The sequence below is a fragment of the Carettochelys insculpta genome, chromosome 5 (assembly GCF_033958435.1).
Source record: "Carettochelys insculpta isolate YL-2023 chromosome 5, ASM3395843v1, whole genome shotgun sequence".
NCBI lineage: Eukaryota > Metazoa > Chordata > Testudines > Carettochelyidae > Carettochelys > Carettochelys insculpta.
Window position 1 is genome coordinate 42,409,685 of NC_134141.1, and position 21,788 is coordinate 42,431,472.

Genomic DNA, 21,788 nt, shown 5'->3' on the forward strand with positions numbered 1-21,788 from the left:
CGTTTACCTGAATTTTAATCTGTGCCCACCACAATTTTGCAGTGAGGCAGTCTATATACAGTCACATTAAAACAAGGAGTAATATATCCATGATTCAAATCCCTTTCAGATTTTGAGAGGTGTAACAGCCAAAAAAGCTACTGATTATCTAAAAGCATAAGTTTGCAATTCCATATAGAGTAAAAAAACTTGCAAACTCCATTGAACTTGATGGAACTCAGACACAGTGGGGACGGCAGCTACTCCGTGCATTTATTATGTAACTTTATCATGTTAAAACTCCTCAGACATGTGAAATAAGATGCTATTGTCAGCGAGGGCTCACGCGCACACAACACACACCGACACCATGAAACGTGTGCGTGTGCGCACGATCCTCGCGGCTCTGAGCGGGATCACGCAGTTCCGCTACTCAACCAGCAACCTAGGCAAAGTCCTGACACCGCCACGAGCGGAAATCACCGAAAAGCCACGGAAAAGTTTTTCAGCCGCGCCGCCCCGCGCAGGGCTCAGCCTAACACCCCGCGCCCTGCCCGGCTTGCATCAATGAAATCCGCTCCCGCCAGCGAGAAGCCCCCGCCTCCTAGACTGCCCCTCACCATCGAGACGTCACCAAGAGCGTCTCCGCAACGCCCTGAGCTGCGCATGCGCGCAGTTTCGTTTCGGGCTTGTCTCCCGGCAGCGCGTGGTGTGGTTGGGACCGTGGGGCAGCCGGGTTCGGTGCAGCGCCTGCTGGGCGCAAAGCGGAGCGGAGGTGGCCATGGCCCAGGTGCTGAACCTCAACAATGAGGTGAGTCCCCAGGCGGTCCTCGCCGGCCGGCGGGTTTAGGCGGCCACCTCCTCGGCTCGGAACCGGGGACCTGGCGGGGCGGTTCCCTCTTGGGGGAAGAGCGAGATGTGAGATTGGGTGGCCGAGTCCGGGCTCGGGGTCCGGCTGCGCTTGGGTCGGGGGAAGGGTGCAAGGGCGGTCCCAGGCCGGGGGAGCCATTTCTTGGGCTTATGGCTTGTGCCCCATTTCAGCGGGGCCTTGGGACTAGCTATGCTGTGACCCCTCGGAGCCTGGCCAGTCTCTGTCAGACGGGCCCAGGAGCTCTGCAGTGTGGCCCGTGGCGAGGAGAGTGGTCGTGAGTAGATCCTATCCAATTCATGATCCATTTGGATCAATTTCATGATCACAGGCTTTTTTTAAATGGTCAGTTTCACGGTTTCAGGTATTTACTTCTGAACTTGCACAGTGATATAACCATGAGGGGCAGGAACCCAAATAGGGATGTGGGATATAGGGTTGCAGGGTTATTGTAGGGGTCTATGGTATTGTCACCCTTATTTCTGCACTGCTGCAGACGGGGAGGATGCCTTTGGAGTGGGGCAGTTGGGGTGTGTCTACACAGCAAAAGTATTTTGAAATAAAATCAAAATAGCAGATGGCTTATTCTGAATTCCATAAACGTCATTCTATGAGTAATAGCATGTATTCCGAAACAGTTATTTTGGAATAGGAGCTTTGTAGACCAGAAAGAGGGGCTATTTTGGAATGAGATATAGTGCTTCCAGGGGCTCTAATGTGAAATAGGCTCTGTTGTGTGTGTATGCTCTATTTTGAAACAGCTGACTGCTGTTTTGATACACATTTTAGCCATTTCTAAATATGCCACTCGTTCTGGAAGATGATCCTCCAGAAGACGTCTTCCAGAGGATCATCATCTGGAAGAGTGCATCTACACGTGCACTGGTGTTCTTCTGGAAGAACAGGGCAGGAAATGGTGTGGATAGGGTGGCATGGCCAGAGAGCCCTTGGGGCTGCCGGCCACGTGTCTCTTTAAATGGCCTTACCTAAACAGTCCCTCCCTGCAGAAGCTGCCAAGGCCTGCCGAGCTGCTTGCAGCAAGGCAGACCCAGGTCCCTGTCCTGCATGACCCGACCAGCAGGCATGGACCCTCAGTAGCAGCAGGCCAGCAGGCTTTCCCTGACGCGTAGGCTGGCCGTCGTCGTGGCCACCCTCCTTGTCCTCCTGTAGTGACGGAGACCCAGGCCTGTGATGCTTGCCCTGAGCCGCAAGCTGGTTCAGATGTCTCCTCACGTGCCTCGATGTGGGGGTGGAGAACGTCCTGCAGGTCATGGCCACCTGCTGTGCACTCCGCAACTTTATCAAGGTACATGAGGGGACCCTGCCCCCGGGCTGGATGGCGGAGCCGTCCCCCCAGTACCAGCAGCCTGCGATGGCCCCTGACAGGCGTCTCAGCTGTGATGGGGTCCAGATCTGCGAGGTGCTCTGGGAGGTAGCAGAGTACGGAATCTGGAAGATGAGGCACCATATTCCGGATTCCTTCGAGAAGAGCACCTTACATGTGTAGATGCTCCACGGATCTTCTGGAAGAAGGCGCTGGTCTTCCAGAAGATCCCGCATGTGTAGAAGCGGTCACTGTGTGAAGACACACGATTTTGAAATAAGCTGTTCCCGAAGATCTCTTTCGGAATATCTTATTTCAAAATAATGCTGCTGTGTAGACATAGCCCTGAAAAGCAGTGGGCAGTGCGGACATGAGGGCTGATGCCTCACTTTTTGGGGGACAGGTATACTAGTATGGGCTGTGATTTTTATGGAGATTTCCCTGTTGGAGATGAGTAAGTTCCATCTCTCCCTAGTCCATCCACGAGCAGTGGGAGCCCAGTGCACGGCAGGAGTCCCTGCTGGGGCACTCCCAACCTTGCCTCTCCCTGGCTATGTCTACACTAGTCCCAAACTTCGAAATGGCCATGCAAGTGGCCATTTCGAAGTTTACTAATAAAGCGCTGAAGTACATATTCAGTGCCTCATTAGCATGCGGGCAGTCGCAGCACTTCGAAATTGAGGCGGCTCGTTGCCACACGGCTCGTCCAGACAGGGCTCCTTTTCGAAAGGACCCTGCCTTCTTCGAAGTCCCCTTATTCCCATCTGCTCATAGGAATAAGGCGACTTTGAAGTAGGCAGGGTCCTTTTGAAAAGGAGCCCCGTCGGGACGAGCCGCATCAATTTTGAAGTGCCGCAGCCGCCCGCATGCTAATGAGGCGCTGAATATGTATTTCAGCGCTTCATTAATAAGCTTCGAAATGGCCATTTCGAAGTTTGGGGCTAGTGTAGACACGGCCCCTGACTGATTTCATGGGCGGAGACCAGATTTTGCAATTTGTGATAAATTTTTCATGTCTGTTGTTTGGTAGTGATGTGCTCCATGTCTTGCCTCTGTCACCTGGATTGAGCGGCACAGAGTGATATAAATTTCATGTTCTACCTTCATGTAGAAAGCACTGGGATTGAGATGTGGCATGCAGAGATGTCACATGTCATCTGGCTCCATGAGTTGCAGTGAGCTTTGTCCCATCCTGATCCAAGTAACTGCAACCAACAGCAATGAATATTAATACTTCTGTACAGCTCAGGGTGGTATTTAACCTGTTGTACCCTGTAATTTTATTGATTGTTCTCTTTGTCTTAATAGGAAGACCTACTTCAACAGTTTCTAAAAATTGCATGCATCCCTTTGGCTTCTGACAGAATGAAATGCTGCTCGTAGATGGAGCTGGCCTGATTAAGCATAGCAAAAGATTAGTGTGCCCCCACTCGTATTTTAGGTAAAAAGTCCTAATGAGAAGCAAAGCTTACTCTCTAAAGAGGGTGTGGAGAAGAGAAAGGGTATTGGGGTCTGTGACCAAGATCCTCTCAGTGACAGCTGAAAAAGGGTTCATTCTTATGTGACAATAGCTCCTGTTGGGTCTGACAAACACAGTACATCTCACACATTGCTTATCCCTCTATTTACATATAAAAATGTCTTGTAAGTAGAGCCCCGTGTGGACACACAACTTATATCCTCAAATCTATCCTTATCTACAATGACATCCATGGATGCAGATACAAAGTGAATATCTGTGTATTTGCAGGGCTCTACTTGTAAGTTATTGACTGAGGGCTGGTACAGGTTGAAATTTTCTGGTCTCTGACTCTCTGGTTCAGCAACATCTGTGATCTGGCAGGACCATGGATGTCATTGGACCAGAGAGCTCTGCTGGTAGCCTGGGGACAGGAAACAGGCTTGGCAGCCAGGTGGGGAGTCCAGTTGGCAGGCTGGCAGTCCCCTGGGAGAGCCCAGAGGTCTGACTTCCCCTAGTCTGGCAAACTCTAGTCCGGAGGGTGTTGGGCCAGGGATGTCCAACCTATATCACACAGGTCATTAATGTAATTGTGTTGTGTATGCATTAAGATAATGAGTAATTTAGATACTTGCTGCTGATATGCTTTAAAGCCACGGTGTCCAATATGCTTTCCAATGGAACTGGACATCACAGTGTGGAGAAATGGAGCTCCTCAGAACCGCACACGTGGAGCACTCTCTGCCTGCTCTGTGCACGCACCCAACCACTTGGTGGAGCGAGTGCATGGCTGCAGAGGTGGCAGCTCTTCCTGTGACTCTTGCCCTGGTTCAGTTCCTGCGGCCCAGCGTGGCCCATCACGGCTCGGGCCCCAGTGTGGCTCTTGCAGTGGCAGCTTTGGTGAGTTGCTGGTATTCAGTGTGCCCTGGGAGGGGGGATTGCCTGGCTCTCAGGAAGAGGGAGGGTATTTATTTAGAGTTGGCGGGAGGGCACTGTGGTGAACACAGGAGGACAACAACTACAGGTGTGGTGATCCTTGAGTTACTATTGCTATTGGACATCACTTCTTTAAAGCCTGTAACCAAAAGGAGAAGCAGGTTTCCTTCCAGACAAGAGGAAAGATATTTATCTCTTTGTCTCAAAAGCAAATTAAGCATTGTGGGACAACACAAAGAGAGCCTCTGTGTGTACCTCATCTGAAAAAGCCAGATTTACTGGGGGGGATGTGAAATCAGCGTGGGAAGACCCCAAGGGTTCATCTTGGAAACAAATATAGTAAATTCTGAGGAAATAAAATATGAAGGAAAAGGCCATTTTGGTGATCTATGAAAGAAAGGAGGTCAACACTTAAAATGATGCAGCAGCATATCTGGACTTCACTGAGGTCACTGCTACGTCCATGGGAGCACTTCTGTCAGCATTGGCCATCCACCTCCATGAGAGGTGGCTGCGTCAACAGGAGAAAACCTCCCGTTGACATTGCACTGGCTATACTGCAGTGTGCTCAGAATTATTGTCACTCAAGGATGTGGAATTTTCACACTCCAGAGTGACATAGAAGTATATTATATAATTTAAGTTTATAGAGGCCTTGTCTGCACTTACTGGCACAATCCATCTACTTCAGCTCTGCAAATAGCATAGCTGAGTGAGTCTACATTCTCACAACAGTGTCCTGTGTGCTGTAAGGTCAACGGGGACTGCTTTCCTGTTGATGCTGACTACTCTTCTCATCTTGGTGGTGTAATGGTGTTGATGAGTGAACTCAGAGATCCATTTATTACGTCTACAGCAGAGGCAATAAATTGACAGCTGGGGGTTGAATGCTGCAGCATCAATCCGCTGTGTGGTATAGACAAGATGTAGCTTGAGAATGCGAAATAGATGGTGTCTTTTGTATCCAACAGCGATGGATACTGGCCTGGAAGGCTCTTGTAACACTGAGAATTTGCTGTAGGTGAAAAAGTTTACACAGACACAAATTGTAGCTCATTAGCGTTATGTTTAATTTCTCAGAAGCATGGTATACTTTAGTTTTATTTGTAACAATATCTATTTCCACTACCTTTACTCAATATCACTGAAATCTCTACCTTAATAACAAATGTAATTATTTTATCTTAAGTAGATCTCAGCATTTTGCTTAAAGTATGAATTCTCAGCTGACTCAACTAAATTGGTGTATACCCTATCTCTTTTGAGAGAGTAGACTTGATAATTATAGTGTGTGTTCAGTAGATGGGATACCTCAGGAGAATGCTTTTCCTGCAGTTCAAAGTAAGGTCTTGCAGTACTGAGATGTTTTTGAGAGACTGCTAATAATCTAGATTGGGATAAGAGGAAGCTGTCACCAAGTTTAGCTCCAGCAACTCTCTCTTGCTAAGGCAAAGGGAGTTGTAAGATCACCCATAGTTCTTGATCTTGCTATCAAGTAATAAGGAGGAACAATTTGGGCTTTGAAAACTTGTGGCAGTGATAATGGCTGTCATCCAGTAGTCTCCCTCCTCACCTATATATTTAAAGTGTTTTTTTTTTCAGGAGTCAGATGGTAAAAGGACACTGAATTTCATATAAGGGAGTCTAGTCTCTTCTTGTTTGTTTTTTAAGATACTCCTCTTGCAGGCAAAAAGAGACACTTATCATTGTCCATCTTGGGCATGTGCATAGTTTCAGTCACTTTAGGGAAGATCTAAACTGAATGAGAGTTAAGCAACTACTCTTGAAAATGACTGATGTTCAGTAAAATTTAAGATTTTATATATAAATAACAATATTTTTTCTGGGAAACGAAACTAAAAATTACATGGACAATTGCAGTAGGAGATAGTGGAAATTAACAGGCTTGGGCTACTTTGTTTGCGTTGCCTGAACATGGCATTTAACTTTCTCTTAAAATCTAAATTAAATTGAGATTGATAAATTGAAATACTGCAGATAGGTTGTTTAATTTTTTGTTCTAGAAAATGACACTTTTTTATGTCTGCAAAGAAAGACATTAAATATTATATTGTGTTATAAGTAATGGTTTATAATTGTTTGAGATAGTTTGATGGGCTTTGGGAATAGTAAGAGCAAATGTTTGCTTAATTACATCTTCGGCACTGGAAGGCTTTTAAAGCAAGGTCTGCAATCATTAAATGCTGTGGTCGCTTCCTTCTTATTTTTCCCAACATGCAGTTCTGGAGGTGACCTGAGTCTGCTAATGCCACCCAGTGTCTTAAATATTCTTTTTGGAAGCAGAGAAGTTTCCCAAATGCTTTTCTTGAATGATTTTTTGAGAACCCAATTCTTGATATTGTGGAAGTCCAATCTGAATTGTCTGAATTATAACAATATTTATTTACAAGTCCTAAGAAATTAAGAAGGCCATGCTGGGTTAGAACAATGGCCCATCTAGCCCTGTATTTTGTCTTCTGGCAGCGGCCAATGCCAGGTGCCCAAGAGGGAATGGATCACTTGATGATTACCTGTTCTGTTTATAGTCTGTCATTCACTCCCAGCTTCTGACAAACAGAGGCTAGGCACACCATCCCTGCTTGTCATGGCTAATAGGCATTGATGGACCTCCATGAATTTATCATTTTCTTGAACCTTGTTTATAATCTTGGCCCTCACAACATCCACTTGCAAGAAAGTTCCACGCGTTGACTTCATTTGTTTGTTTTTAACCTGTTACTTATTGATTTCAATTGGTGACCCCTAGTTCTTGTGTTATGTGAAGGAGTAAATAACTCTTCTTTATTCACTTTTTCCATGCTACTCATGATTTTATACCTCTATCATATTTTCCCCTGCCCCAGTCATTTATTTTCCAAGGTGAAAAGTCATAGTCTTATGAATTTTTCCTCATCCTGCAGCCATTCCTTACACCTGATCATTTTTGTAACCCTTTTCTGAACCTTTTCTAGTGTCTTTTTCTGATGAAGTGACCACATTGGAACACACTACTCAAAATGTGTACTAAATATGGATGTATATAGAGCCAGTCCTCCTCCTCCTCCTTCTTGGTAGTCACTCAATAATGAGTAGGATGTTTTCATGTCACCCTCCTATCTGTGAGTCTGCGGGTCCTGATAGCTGTTAGAGCGGTGCAGGAGCAGTTTTTGACACACTTTTTCTCCTTCTCTGCCTCTCCTTGTCCATGCTACAAGCAGCAAGACCTCTTAAACTGTGCCACCCCTCATGGATTACTACTCTTTACTGGGGAATGTCCTGGACAAGGTTCTCGCAAGTGTCAGCACTGATGCTGCACTTTATCATCTGTACCTTCAAGCATGTCCTTAGATCACTTCTGCTGGCCCCCAATAAACCTCTGTCTTCTGAGTTAAAGGAAGGACAGAGTCTGTTTTGGGAGGTGCTGATCAGGCATTCAGACCATGTGACAAGTCTGACAAAGTTGTTGGTGAATGATAATGGCTTCAATGCTGGTCATGTTCGACTCTGCCAGGATATTAGTGTTGGTGAGCCTCTTCGCCGAAGGGATATCTAGGATTTTCCAAAGGTAGCATTGATATTGTTTAAGTGCCTTCAGATGACACTTGTATGTTGTCCAGGTTTCACATGCATACAGTAATGCTGGAACAGCCACTGCACAGTATACAAGGAGCTTCATCTTGGCACAAATGTCCCAGTTCTCAAAGACCCGTAGTCTCAGGCAGAAGAAAGCATAGCTTTCACAGCTCGGTCAATTCTGGGTTTCTGCATCAATGTTGCCTTCAGTAGAAGGATGACTTCTGAGTTACGGGAAATGCTCCATATTTTCCAGCAGTTTTCCATTGACCTCTACAGTGGGTACATGAGGTTGTCCCCCTGGCAAGGGATGGTGGAGGTGCTCTTGAACAAGGAGAAGGTTGTGCAGTGATCGATGAAATATTGCACCAATCTGTACAAAGCACAGTTGAACCCGAGCGTCTCAGAGGGACTGATCACAGAACTGAAAGAGAGATTTCCATCGAGAGCGAGACCAATATTTCAAAGGAGGAAGTAGAAAGATCAGTGAAATGACTATAGAACAACAGGAGCACTCGAAATGGTAAGATCATGGGAGAGATGATTAAATATGGCAGAGAAAGTAGGATTCAGGAAATATACTGACTATATCATATAGCATGGAAAGAAGGGAAGGCACCTAGGGAGTAGACAAGTTCCATGTTGGTGACAATACACAAGAAAGAAAGTGCATTGGAGTGCAAGAACTACAAAATGATTGCCCTAACAAGTCATCCAGGCAAGGTGCTGATAATACTGATGGAGAGACTGAGACTGCAGATAGAAGAATATCCAGTGGATGAGCAAGCAGGATTTAGGAAAGATAGAAGTATTGTACAGCAGATATTGGCACTAAGATTGATAGCAGAGAGAGCTTGACAAAAGAACATCTACAATTGTTTCGTCGATTTTTTTTTTTTTTTCCCCCCCGCCCAAGGCATTTATTTCACAGTATAGATCAGAAAGTGACTTGGGCGGTGTTGGAGTCATATGGAATGGATCGCAGACTGATAGGATATCAACTGAGGTATATCAACGACAATGAGGACGCAGCATTGAGAATTTGTGGAGGGTTGGGAAGTTGGTTTAGAAAAAGTAGAGGTACGAGACGAGGAGATCCGATATCACCAAGCATCTAGAGAGAACAATGGACAAGATCAAGGAAGAGGTAGAAGGGATATCTGTGCAAATCAACAACTTGAGGTTTGCAGATGATATAGAAAAAGATGAAGGGAAGCTAGGGAGAACACTGCAGGTGCTAAACCAGGGAAAGGAAGCAGTACAGACTGGTTATGAATATAGATAAAACAAAAACAATAATATTTGGAGATAAGGAAATAGGAAGGAAGATCAGTGTAGACAGGCTCAAACCAGAGAATGTAGAGAAGTTCATATTTCTGGGAAGCAACGTAGCATATGATCTGGACTGTAAAAAGGAAATAGTGACGAGAATAGTGAAAGCAAGAGCAAGTTTGAAGGCAATGGGTAAGATCTGGAAAAGCAAAGTGATTAGCTTAGGAACAAAGTTGAGTGTCTTAAAAATACGTATTCAGCAGCATGTTGTATGGATGTGAGACGTTGGTGATAACGAAAGATTTGAAAAGAAGTTTATTGGCATTCAAGAGTGGTTATAGAATGATCCTGAGATGACGATGGATGCAGAAGGTCACCAACAACCAATTATGTATGAAGTTACAGCCAAAAGGGAACCTACTACAGTAGGTTTATACAGTGGAAGTTACAGCTATTCGTCATATCCGCAGAATGAATGAACGATGAACAAAAATCAAGACCCTGGTATTCGGCATAATGGACGGCTCAGATGGGAGAGGCAGACCCCACAGAGAGAGGGTAGATGGGAAAGTAGGTTGGGGTGGAGCTAATATACAGAACTAAGCCACTCCACACTGGACAGGGAAAGATGGAGGGAAATAGTGAGGGAAGCATCAGATACCAAAGGGCACTGAGCCCATGGTTGATGGTGATTAAAACAGAAGAAGGTGGAGGGTACACCTTTTTCTGGGAAGGAACCCCAAAGGAAGAAAAGTGAATTTATGGAGTAGAATTTGCCATCAAGAATAAACTGACAAAGATCCTATCTGAAGTCCCTGGTTTCTGACTCTCCACTTGAAGCTTGCTAAAATCCAACAGGCAACTGTCTTGACTGCTTATGCACCAACTCTAGATGCCAATGATGACATGAAGGAGAAGTTCTGTGTCCAACTGGACACAGTTCTGAAAGACATCCCTAAAGAAAACAAGAATATTCTCTTGGGAGATTTCAGTACAGAGTCAGAAGAGTCATGGACCTCTGGCAAACTTCTGTTGAGGTATGAGGTACGAGACAAGGAGATCTGATATCGCCATGTATCTTCATTGTGCATGTAGAGAGCACAACGGACAAGATCATGGAAGAGGTAGAAGGGATATCTGTGCAAATCAACAACTTGAGGTTTGCACATGATATAGTTATAGAAAAAGATGAAGAGAAGCTAGGGAGAACAGCTTGGGAAAGAAGGAGTTGGCAACAGCAACTCCAGTGGAGTGCTCTTCCTTACATAATGTGTGGAACATGAGCTTGTCATCATAAACATCCTCTTCCACCAGAAAAACAAATTTAAGACCTGGTGGTAACATCCTCAATCAAAGCACCAGCACCTCCTAGACTGTTATGATCCAAGCTTGGGATTTGTGTTATGTCCTGACATGTGCGATGATTAGCGCCGATGACGCTAGATGAAATCATTGCCTTATTCGATATATGCTGGCAACTGGGATTATCACCAAATGGAGAACTCAGAGGAAATCGAGCCAATAAAAGATCAGTGTGCCAGGCTTGAAGGACTCCATCAGACCAAATCATTCTCGTCTTTTATCTCCATCTGCTTCGGCTGCCACTTCCTACTAGAATTCCTGATAATTTTATACACCTTCCTGGTCTTACATTCGCCGTAACATCTTTCTATATTTCCTCGCTGCTCCTCTAATCATTTCACCTTATCCTTTCCACCAGCTTTATTACCTAATTGCATTTCAGCCTGTATTGCTCTTCTGCCCTCTCAGAAGCGTCACTTCTGATCTTCAGTGCTCTCTTCTCTTGGACCAACTTCAGTGTCTCCTACATAATCCACTTCTTAATGATCTTCTCTTCTTCTGGAAGAGTCTGCTCAAGTGCCTCTTCTATCACCAGCATCTGAAGAAGCATCTATGACCAGCATCTGAAGAAGTGAGTCTGTGCTCACGAAAGCTCATGCTGAAAACTTTTGTTAGTCTTTAAGGTGCCACAGGACCCTTTGTTGCTGTCTTCTATCACCATGGCTATGCGTTCGGCTAGGTCTTTCTCTGTGGCCACATTACTAATCTTCTCTTTGAATGCTGCTCTGTATGCATTCCCTTATTTCTCCCTCACCAAGCCTTGCAACATCTCTTCTTTTCTTAAACTGTGTCTTACGCTTTCTCTTGAGTTTCATCTTGATGTTTGCAATCACTAGACTGTCATCTGGGTCTATATCTGCTCCTTGGAAAGTTTGGCACTGCTTTACTAATGTTGCCCATCTTCTTATCAAGATCATATACATCATATTCCTGGACTTCCTGTCATTCAGTCGCCATGTCCACTTCCTACAGTCCTTTGATTGGAATCTCGTGTTTGCAGATCACCATCTCATGCTCCATAGCAAACTCGAGTAGTTTCTCATATTGTTTGTTTCTTTTTCTGTATCCAAACCTTCCCATAATTCTCTTCCAGCCTTCGTTATCCATTCTGACCTTTGCGTTCCAATCTCCTCTAATGATCAAGACATCTCTCTTCAGTATCTCCTCCTCCAGTGTCTTTTGTCAAGTCTCTATAGCATAGCTTGAGCTCTTCCTCTGTTCTGTCTGACATGGGTGGAATTATCAAGATGTTGAATGGTTTTGCTTTGAATCTCGCTGCTATCATTCTTTCTTTCACTGGTTTGTATCCTGACAATGGTCCTCTAGCTCTCTTGCTGAGAAGGAATCTGACTCCTGCCTCATGCTTTGTTTCATTCCCTGAACAAATGACTTTGCAATTGCACATCTCTCTCAGTGCCATCCAGTGCATCTCCACGTGTCCAAGTATATCGCATCGGTATCTCTCCATCTCCTTTTGAAGCAGCTCTAACTTTTCAGTTGCCCACAGTGTTCAGACGTTCCATGTTCCAATTGATGGTATGTGTGTAAAGTTAGCTACCAAAATAGAATTATAACTATCGACCCAGCCCCGATTGGTGTCACGGACCTTCTTTATTCATGCAATGTCTGAGCCAGCATCTTTTATTAGTTAGTTGTAGTAACATCAGATTTCATTTGTATTGTTGTTTCACGATCAGCGCATCAACACTCATCTAACCAATCCTCCTCCTTCATCCAGGTTTGGGACTGTCATGGAACCCCTTGAAGCTCCATGGCAGAGTTTTCTTCTGTTAGCTGTCTTTCTTTGGGGCTACATGTTTCTTCCAGGGTAGCTATATCAATGTCTAATTGTCACAACTCATGGGTGAAAAAATTGCTGTGCATCTTTCAAGTTGCCCACTGTCTGGGTTGTCCATTAGAGTCCAAATATTTCATGTTCCAAAGTTTACCCTTTGGTTTTGACCAGTGAATCCACTGGACTCAGTTATCCAACTGTGGGGGTTGAGCTGGACTATGTTTAGGGCACCTTTTCTAGCTCCTTCCCCATGAAGAGTGAGCAGAGCACATCCTAAATAGGGCTGCTCAGTCATGGATCCTTCAGCCTGACTTTTCTACCACCTCAGTCCTCAAAGCAGAGTGACTGAAATACACACATCCACTGCCTGCATGCTGGTCCATGATGAAAAGTTTCCAGATTTCACAAGCCTGCCCCTGTTGCTATTTGACAGTCACTATAGGGGGTTACGTTTACGGGAGTAGTGCACATAGGAAGATGCCTGTGCATGACTTCTTTTAACATAGGGAGACTGTAGCACTGCAGTCACAACGTGATCCTTGATGGCTAGAAGGCCCAGGTCCAATAGCATGGGATCCACCACAATTGGGAATCTCCTGTCCACTGCAGCTTTTATTCTCCTTCACATCCATTGTAGCATACTCTTACTATCATCCTCCTGTTCTGCCATTGAGATTTTTAGGATTGCTCTTCATCTGCTCCCTCCTTCTTGACCATGCCAACATGGGTGACCCTGCTGAGAGTCTGAGACCCCATATGGCATTGCTCTTGGGTTCATTGGAACACACAGGCCCATACACCACAACAAAGTGACAATCCGGAGAGTGGGATGTAGAGCCAACACGACTCTGTCTTATTCTCTCTCTCTTAATGATTCCCAACATTCTGTTGGTCTTTTTGACTTTCTCTTCACATTGAGCGGATGTTTCCAAAGAACTAGCCACAGTGACTCCAAGATCTTTCTTGAAGGGTAACAGCTAATTTAGTCCTCATTTTATATGTATAATTGTGATTAAACTAAAGTGCAGCTGCAGTAACACTTTAAAGTGAAATTGTGGCCATAGCACCAGCTTTCCTAGCGTTCCATGTAAACCACCTTCACAAGGGGAGTAGCCGAAAGCACTGGGAGCACGTTTAAATTGGTGCTTTACAGCTCTGTAACTTGTTGTGCTTGGGGGAGAGGAGTGTTTTTTTACGTCCTTGAGCCAGAAAGTTGCGGTGCGGAGAACTGGCAGTGTAGACTTAACTTAAGGTCAGTAAGGGGAAAATTGTGGCCTGCGGGCTGGATCTGGTTTGCCAGTGTTAGCCCCTGGCAGTTGCTGCCATCGTGTTTACCTGCGCTTCCACAGGTCTGGACACTTGTAGCTCCCATTGGCATGGATCACCATTTCCTGCCAGTGCGATCTGTGAGAAGTGGCACTGACTGGAACTCCAGTTCCTGCAGCTCCAATTTGCCAGGAACAGCAATCTTCAGCTAATGGGAACTGCAGAGGTGCGGGTAAATACAATAGCTGCAGCTGCAAGGGGCTAATCTGAATGAACCTTCACTATCTTATTGCCCACCCATGCCTAAGATGATTCTTTCCTTTGTAATTCAAGGAATTACATATTGCCCTGTCCTGCTGTCTTCTCCTGAGAGAAGGGGAGAGAGATAAGAGCACAAACAATAAGTATTTGGGGGAAAAACAAAGGAAACTTTTTCACCTTGTAAACTTTTTTACATCCATTGCAGGTAAATTAGCTGCCACTGTTTATGGTTCATTAGGCCACAAGTGTCTCCTTGCCCCGCCCCATCCTCTCCTTATGTCTAATTCTGCAGTGATTATCTTACGCTAATACAATACCATGTCCTATCTATGAAGTCACATGAAAACAAAATCTGTGTTTGAACACACTTCTAGGAATAAAGAATGAGGGAAGAAAAAGATTGTAAAGTATGTAGTACACGAGACATTTCTGTTTATAAGGCCTTCTGAAATTTAAATATATGGTCTAAACTATTCTGCTTTCAGAAAGTATGTGTGTGGCGAAACTAAATTCTTCTGAAAAATTTTGCTAGATGGCAGCACATAATCAGCAACTACTCTTGCCAGTGACCACTTTAGAGAGATGTAGGTCAAGTATATGTTTAATATGAAAAGCGTGGGGCTTCGGAGGAGTACTAAAGTGAAACCAATTACTGTTCACAAATACAATTAAAATTGAGTTCATTGATCATAAATAATGTTTTTAGGCACTATTGACCCATTTCTGTTCTGGGGGATAAAACAGTTGCAGAGCCTGAAAGCACAGAATTTGGCCATATTTGCTTTTTTAAATCTCTTTCTTAGGTTTTGGAAACTTGATGAACATATGGCCAAAAACTTGGGTAAAAAAGACAAATATTTAGAAAAAATCATTCACGTGTGTTTGTTAAATGTGTTTCATGACTGAAGTCCAGTTGTAATAAGAGGTCATATATACAACAGATTAAATCCCCACAGAACTGGTAGTGGGAATCTATCACAAAGGCATGCTGAAACAGGGTGAAACTGATTTGATGGTTTGAGGAAAACAAATGAAAATAATGAATAATTTTGTTGTATTCACAGTTATTCATCCTAATACCCATTTAACTGTTTGGGATTTTTTTTTATGGTTGTGTGCACCCTGCATGCTTCCTCTCCCAACCCCCGTCTTGTTATGGATAACCAAACAAATTCTTCCCAAACTGAGTTTTACATATTTTGGAACCTATTCTTGCAGAAATCAATGGCAGTACTCCCATTCAGTTTATTGGGAGCTGAATTGGACCATTAGGAAGGATTATAAAAATCACAGCTAGTCAGTTCTGAGGATGTGAAAGGGTGAAAAGCTATCTTTTTTTTTTTTTTTTTTTTAAATAATTGGAGATACACATCTCCTAGAGCTGGAAGAGGCCTCAGGAGGTCATCTAGTCTGGTCCCCTGCCCTTTTGGCAGAACCGAGCACAGTCTCTGACATCTATTTTCCCCAATCCCTAACTGGCCTCCACAAGGATTGAGTCCACAACCCAGGGTTTGGCAGGCCAATGCTCAAACCACTGAGCTATCCCTCCCCTCTGTCCTCCTTCCTGAATTTAATTGTTGCATTCTCTATGCTTTTTTTTTTTGCTAGCTCTGTATTATGATTTTAATTTTAAAAATATCCCTTTTGATCTGGGGAAAATATTATAGACACCGTCATTTCATTAATCATGGTATTTTTTAATCTCTTGTGAGATTAGTCAATCCAGTTCTGTTCAAGGGTGGGCAGTGAGTATCTCAGGTTAATACACAGTTAATCCCAGTCACCTCTCACAAGGTTCGGATTGTTTTGCTTACTCCTTGGTCTTGTGGTTCTTGCAGTCTTGACTAAGCTAAAATAGAAAGCTCCATTAGTGGATTGGGCCAGAGATGTGTAGCTTATTAAGCATTTTGAATCAGGAATGCACTCTGGGGAAAGTCCTTCACTTCCCCCCCCCCACAACTTGAGCAATGAGGAAATGTGTGACTATTCGTGCCTGAAGGTGATATGGTTCCCATAGAGGAGGTGGGAGTTGCAATCAGGACTCCCCTGGGTACATGGCACTGACAATGGGAAGTGAGTATAGTTGCTCTTCTCTCACATCATCTTGTTGAGGAGGTGGGGATATAACAGGTTACTGCTTCAGGCCAGGAGCCACTTTCTTGTGCATGAGGTCCCCCCATATTTTCCATTTTTCTTTGCTGTTCTCTATTATAGCATCACAAGCGGTCCTGTAGCACCTTAAAGAATAACAAGTTTATTGCCTAATAATAGGACTTTAAGGTGCTACAGGATTGCTTGTTTTTTGTGAAGCTACTGGCTAATACAGCTACCCCTCTGAGACTACTGTAGCAGTTCTGGAGCAGCAAAATAGAAGAGGGCAGAATGGGCAGCTAACATTGTACATTTCTGAAAAGTTGAGACATTTAGGAAGGAAAGATGAACTTGCGGGTTCAAGCATTAAACTGAATCTGAGGACACCTGCATTCAGTTTGCAACTGTCAAATAATATTACAATGTTTCCCTAGCACAATAGGGCTCAGATCTCACTTGAGGCCTTAACAGTCTATTGTACTAGTCATTTTTGCTCTTGTTGTCATTGTTAACACCAGTAGGAAAATTTGGAGGTAGGGGGGAGAAGTTTTGGGAAATAATAGGGTATGCTGAATGTCATCTTTATTTTCACTATAAATTTTAAAGTTATTTATTAGATTACAACTTCCCAGATTTTTGTGGGGGAGGTGGGGCGGGTGGGCACTGATTTGGTGTTTGTGTAGGGTGTGCAGGTTGGAACACTTTAATTCTAAATTTTCATTTGATATGCAGAGAAATATAATGTGCATACAAAATGAATTAAAAGAGCTATAAATTGTGAAAAGGACCAAATAATCAGAGTCCTAGATTATGTACAGGAATATATTCTCTATGTGCCCATATTTCAATTAAGTATAAGAATTCAATCAGTGTACAGTTGGAGGGAAATTCTGATTTGTGGCTCTGTATCTCATAGGAGACTGTGTGCAGGCCCCTATTTGGGGGAAGGCTGATATGTATGTTGTGCTGTGTAGCACGGATGAGTATTGTTTTCTAGGAGCTCGCCAGATAGTGGTTTTAAGGAAATTTCCATAACTAAGATGGGAGAAGTAAATAGAAAATCATTTGCTCGATTCTTATTTCTTGCTGCCTTTTGCTTCAGAAGTGTTGCTTCTCAACTTGTAAACTAAATGAACAAACACATTCTTTCATGGTGTGTTCCAGTGGAAATATTGGTTCTATATCATAAAAAGAACCATGCATTACCTGCCTCATTGGGGTAGAGCAGTGGAATTGAAGGAAAGGTGAGAAAATCTGAGAGTGCCATCTGAAGCTGAGCTGTGTTACTTGCATAGTCCAGAGCCAGGTAGATTTGTTTCTAAAAATGTTGAAATTATTAAGTACGAAAGACATTGTTTACTTACCCATGTTAGTCTTTATATCTTGCTTTCCATAATCATGCTAGTTTTACATGACTATACAATTCATACTATTAATGTCAAATGCCAGTCTAGTGGATCCCAGTACAAACTGAACAAATGTGAGCGACTTTGCTGTCACTGAATTACAATCACTTCGATTGTGAAGCACTTTACTTAACAATTCAGAGAGAATTTTCCATGACCCAAAGTTGGTTCTCAATGGATTTCTCATTCTTTTTTCACTATAGCTAGACCCCTGGAAATCCACAGATATCTGCCCTAGATCCACAGGTATCTTCATCTGTGAACGAGGATGCAAATATCTATGGCTCTTTTTTGCCAGTACAAATTTTGTGTATAGAACCCTGATAATATGAAGATATCTGCTTTATATCTGTCTGTGGATGTGTGGGTATCCATGGGTCATTTTTGCAGATGCTGATGTGAATTCAAATTTTGTATCCAGACAGGGTTCTGACTGTGTAGAGCTCCACACTGGGACCCATTTCCAGTGTTTGAGGTACTTGTCCAAGTTTGCATTACTGTATTGAATTGTCATAAAATGAATGATTGAAATTGTGTAGTAAGAGTAATGAACTCTTTTTTGCTTTTATAGTTAAGGTTAGAGAAACAAGGGCCACTTCTAGTATATCAGGCATCCTTTCGCAAGACTCCCTCTTTTAACAAAGAGTTGCTCAGATGTTTAAATCAGTTTTGGGTTTTTTGGATACATAGTGCACACACTGAATAACAAACTAGACTAGTGTGTCTTAAATATGGTCTTTGCAGTATTATCTGTTGGTCTTCACAATGATGATAAAATGTTAGTCTTCAAGCAGTGACATGCTTGTGAATTAGAATTTTGAGAGGGGTTTTTGGGGTAATGGCTTGAAAAGGGGGAAAAATAAAGTCGCAGTATTTTTATGCTTGGTGCAGTTGCTCTGTCTACAGCTGCTGTTGCTTTTACGTGTGTTCATTGGTGATAACATCCATACTGGAAGGTACAAAACACGTAAGGGATTTGCTCTGTCCTGAAGTGAGCAGAACATTGAAAATGGCAGGCAATGACAAGATCTGGTGCTAATAATTACTATTGTACTTAGTTTCTTCTTCCAGGGAAAAAAATAGATACCTAAGCGAAAGGAGAAAACCCAAGCAGTTGTACTGCTGAATTTAAGATGAATTTGTTTTCTCACTTAATACAGTGAATCCGCGATTTAATGGACTAATTGGGAGGAGGGGGGATGTCCATTAATGCCAAAAGTCCATTAAATCCGAGGGTTTAGTGTATTCACCATAGTACCCCCCTCCCAGCATCCTTCCCCATAAATGCAAGCAACTCACTGGAGCTGCACCTGCTGCAGGGAAGGCACCACCAGAGCATATGGAGGGGACCACCGTGGCTGGAGCCACCACACACGCCTCCTACCAGGGGTGGGGCTTGTACATGCTTCTCCACGTACATGCCCCACCCCTGTTGGGAGGCGTGTGTGGTGGCCCCAGTCATGGTGGCTTCTCTGGCCACTCCAACACCTCCATTGGTGCCAGCAGCTCTGGTGAATCGCCAGCATATACTTTCTTTGGGTGGGGGAGGGGGAGACAACATCCATTGTTTCTGGGGTCTGCTGAATTGAGGGTGTACTGTAATACTTTGTGTACCCAAGTTGGGCTTGTTGGTGCTGCAGGGAAGGTATTGGATTTGGGCTGTAAACTTGAGGTAGAGAGAGTGTTTAGTCGATAGTACTTCAAAATATTAAAGTTGGAGAGCCACTAAATAAAGCCTTTGGGAAGGAGAACTTTTTCAAACAAGTTATTGCCATTGAAGACCCTATTTCTTACTTTTCTCTTTATCAGTTGGGCTGACATTTCCTCCCTCCCCAGTCTTCCTACTCAAAAATAAAAATGCTATTGAACAACAGATATTCATTGGGACCTTTTTAATATGCCTTTTAAAATTGTTTCGTCTTTTTTTGAGGCCATAGTTTAGAAATGCTACTCTACAGAATCTTGGATTTGTTATAAAAATTAATTGGTTAATATATGGTATCAAAGTTGCTATTGCTACTTAAGTAATTTTGAAAGGAACTTGTCTTTCTCTTTTATTACATTTCTCTAATCACACTACTGAAAAATAGTTTATCAGTTGGTGAAAAAATATGAAGACTAATCCTAAATTATAATTTTCAAAGTAATCTTGTCTCTCTATACAGGAGGTTAAGCAGGACACAAGAAGTAATTAAAAAAATTACCAGCAGTTTCAAATTCCTTCTCTTTACCAAATGTATTTCATGCTTTTGCCAACTTGTATTGAGAAATGTAAGGACTTGCTAACTAGAACATCAATATATATATTTGCTTTGAAGGCATGTGTTAGAAATGAGTACGATGCTGTGAAGAAAAACGTAGGTATTCTTTAACGTCTGAAACACTTGTCAACAGTTATCTGGTTCTTGTGAAATACACTTAAAGGTTTTTGTTTTATTTGTGTTCCCTTTAAATCCTGAACACAACAGTTTCTGGAAGAAAAAAGTTGATGGATTGGTCTTACATTCTGCCTAAAATGATTCACATGGTAAATTACTGACATTCTTGTACAAACCATGTAGATGTCCTAAGGAAAAGCCTTCTTTAGAGCTTATGAAATTTCCAAATTTATACCATGTGAGAGAGAATTCAGAAGAACAGTACTTTTTTCTAGGAACCCTTCCAGCAGCTGTTTTTAAAGTTTCTCGAGATGCCACATCATCAGTTACACTGTATTAACGACAAACTATCAGCAGCAGCTATGCAGATTTTCTTTCAGCAGATTACAAAAATAATTAAACAGGCAGAGCAGTCCAGTCTTTGCTGCCAACTATATTGTACACAAACTGTATCTAACTACTGTACTTAAGGACAAGAACTGAAAATTTTCCTTAGCTCTCAATAGTTTAGATAAAGTGCGTGTGGTAGGCCACGTAGGCTGGTTAGGTGCTCTCATAAAATAAAACATCTGTGGTTTCTTGGTATGGCAGTGTATAATAATGAAAAAAACATGCACATGCAGTCATGAGAAACTGCTGTAGACTTTATTTTTAGCATAGCTGCAGCATACAGAGTATGCTGTATACCAGTGCTAATTAGTGGAGGATATGTAAAGGATAAATCCTTTGAAAAGGGGAAGGAAGAGCAACATACTTCATTCAGTATTGGGTTGCTGCTATCAGCATAATGCAGACTACCATCTCTGTTCAACTTTTGAAGTGTTAGTCTGAATTGCAGGCTAGAAATCTAAGAGTGGGTAATTATGAGTGAAAATGACTGCTGCTTAATTGGGACTGTGTTGATGACCTTCCCCTCAGTTTGGCTCATGTCATGGAGTTAAATAGCTGTGACATTCCCATTTCTCTTCTTGAACACAGACGTTACTAATCATTAAAAGTTCACTGAAGTCAGTGGAAGTCTTTGTGTTGACTTCAGTGGGCTTTGCTTTCTGCCCTAGGCTAGGATCAAAGAAACATGGAGTAAATTGAATATTCTGTTGAATCTGCTCCATAGAGTACTTGTCTTTTTTAACCTTTTTAAACTTGACTTAGCTGAAACATCTTTACTGAGAGAAGTCGCCAGTGTATCTACCAATTTCTAAAGTATGAAAGCACTGTTCACTACAATACAGTTGGTATATTTGAACTCAACATTTAAATTAGAACAAAACAGCAGTCACATAGCACTTTGAAGACTAACAAAATAATTTATTAGGTGATACGCTTTCATGGGACAGCCCCACTTCTTCAGATCTATAGCCCTACCAGAACAGACTCAGTATTTAAAGCACAATTATTTTGTTTAGTCTTTAAAGTGCTACATGACTACTCTTTTTTGTTTTGATAGGATATAGACTAACATGGTTATCTCTCAGTTATTTAAATTAGATAGTACATTAAATTTTATATAGTTTTGAAATGCAATCATTCCATTCCCATTAATGGGCTTTTTTCTGTGAATGTCTGCTTTCAGGTGTCATAGCTTTCCATTTCCCAGTTATAATATTTAATTTAAGGCTCATATCATATCTGGCATAGGGTATGGTTAATTATTCTTAGAATATCTCCATTAAAATAATTGATGAGTTTAACCAGAGATCTCCAAGTTACCACAGTGTAAGTAAGCTGGGGTTATCTAAGCACTCTGTTTCACAAACTTAATGTGCTGTCTGAGATCCAGGACTCTGCTTTCATTCACTTAGTTGGGTATTGGAAGCT

General features: G+C 42.7%; 1 protein-coding gene across 1 annotated transcript in view; it reads left to right on the forward strand.

Annotated features, from left to right (window-relative positions):
* Nucleotides 1–680: 680 nt before the first annotated feature.
* SRFBP1 (serum response factor binding protein 1) overlaps nt 681–21,788 on the forward strand; it is a 151,089-nt gene continuing 129,981 nt past the window's right edge. Inside the window, exon 1 of the mRNA XM_074994997.1 lies at nt 681–790. Coding sequence (XP_074851098.1) covers nt 761–790 — 30 coding nt within the window. The 5' untranslated portion in view covers nt 681–760. The remainder of the gene's footprint in view (nt 791–21,788) is intronic.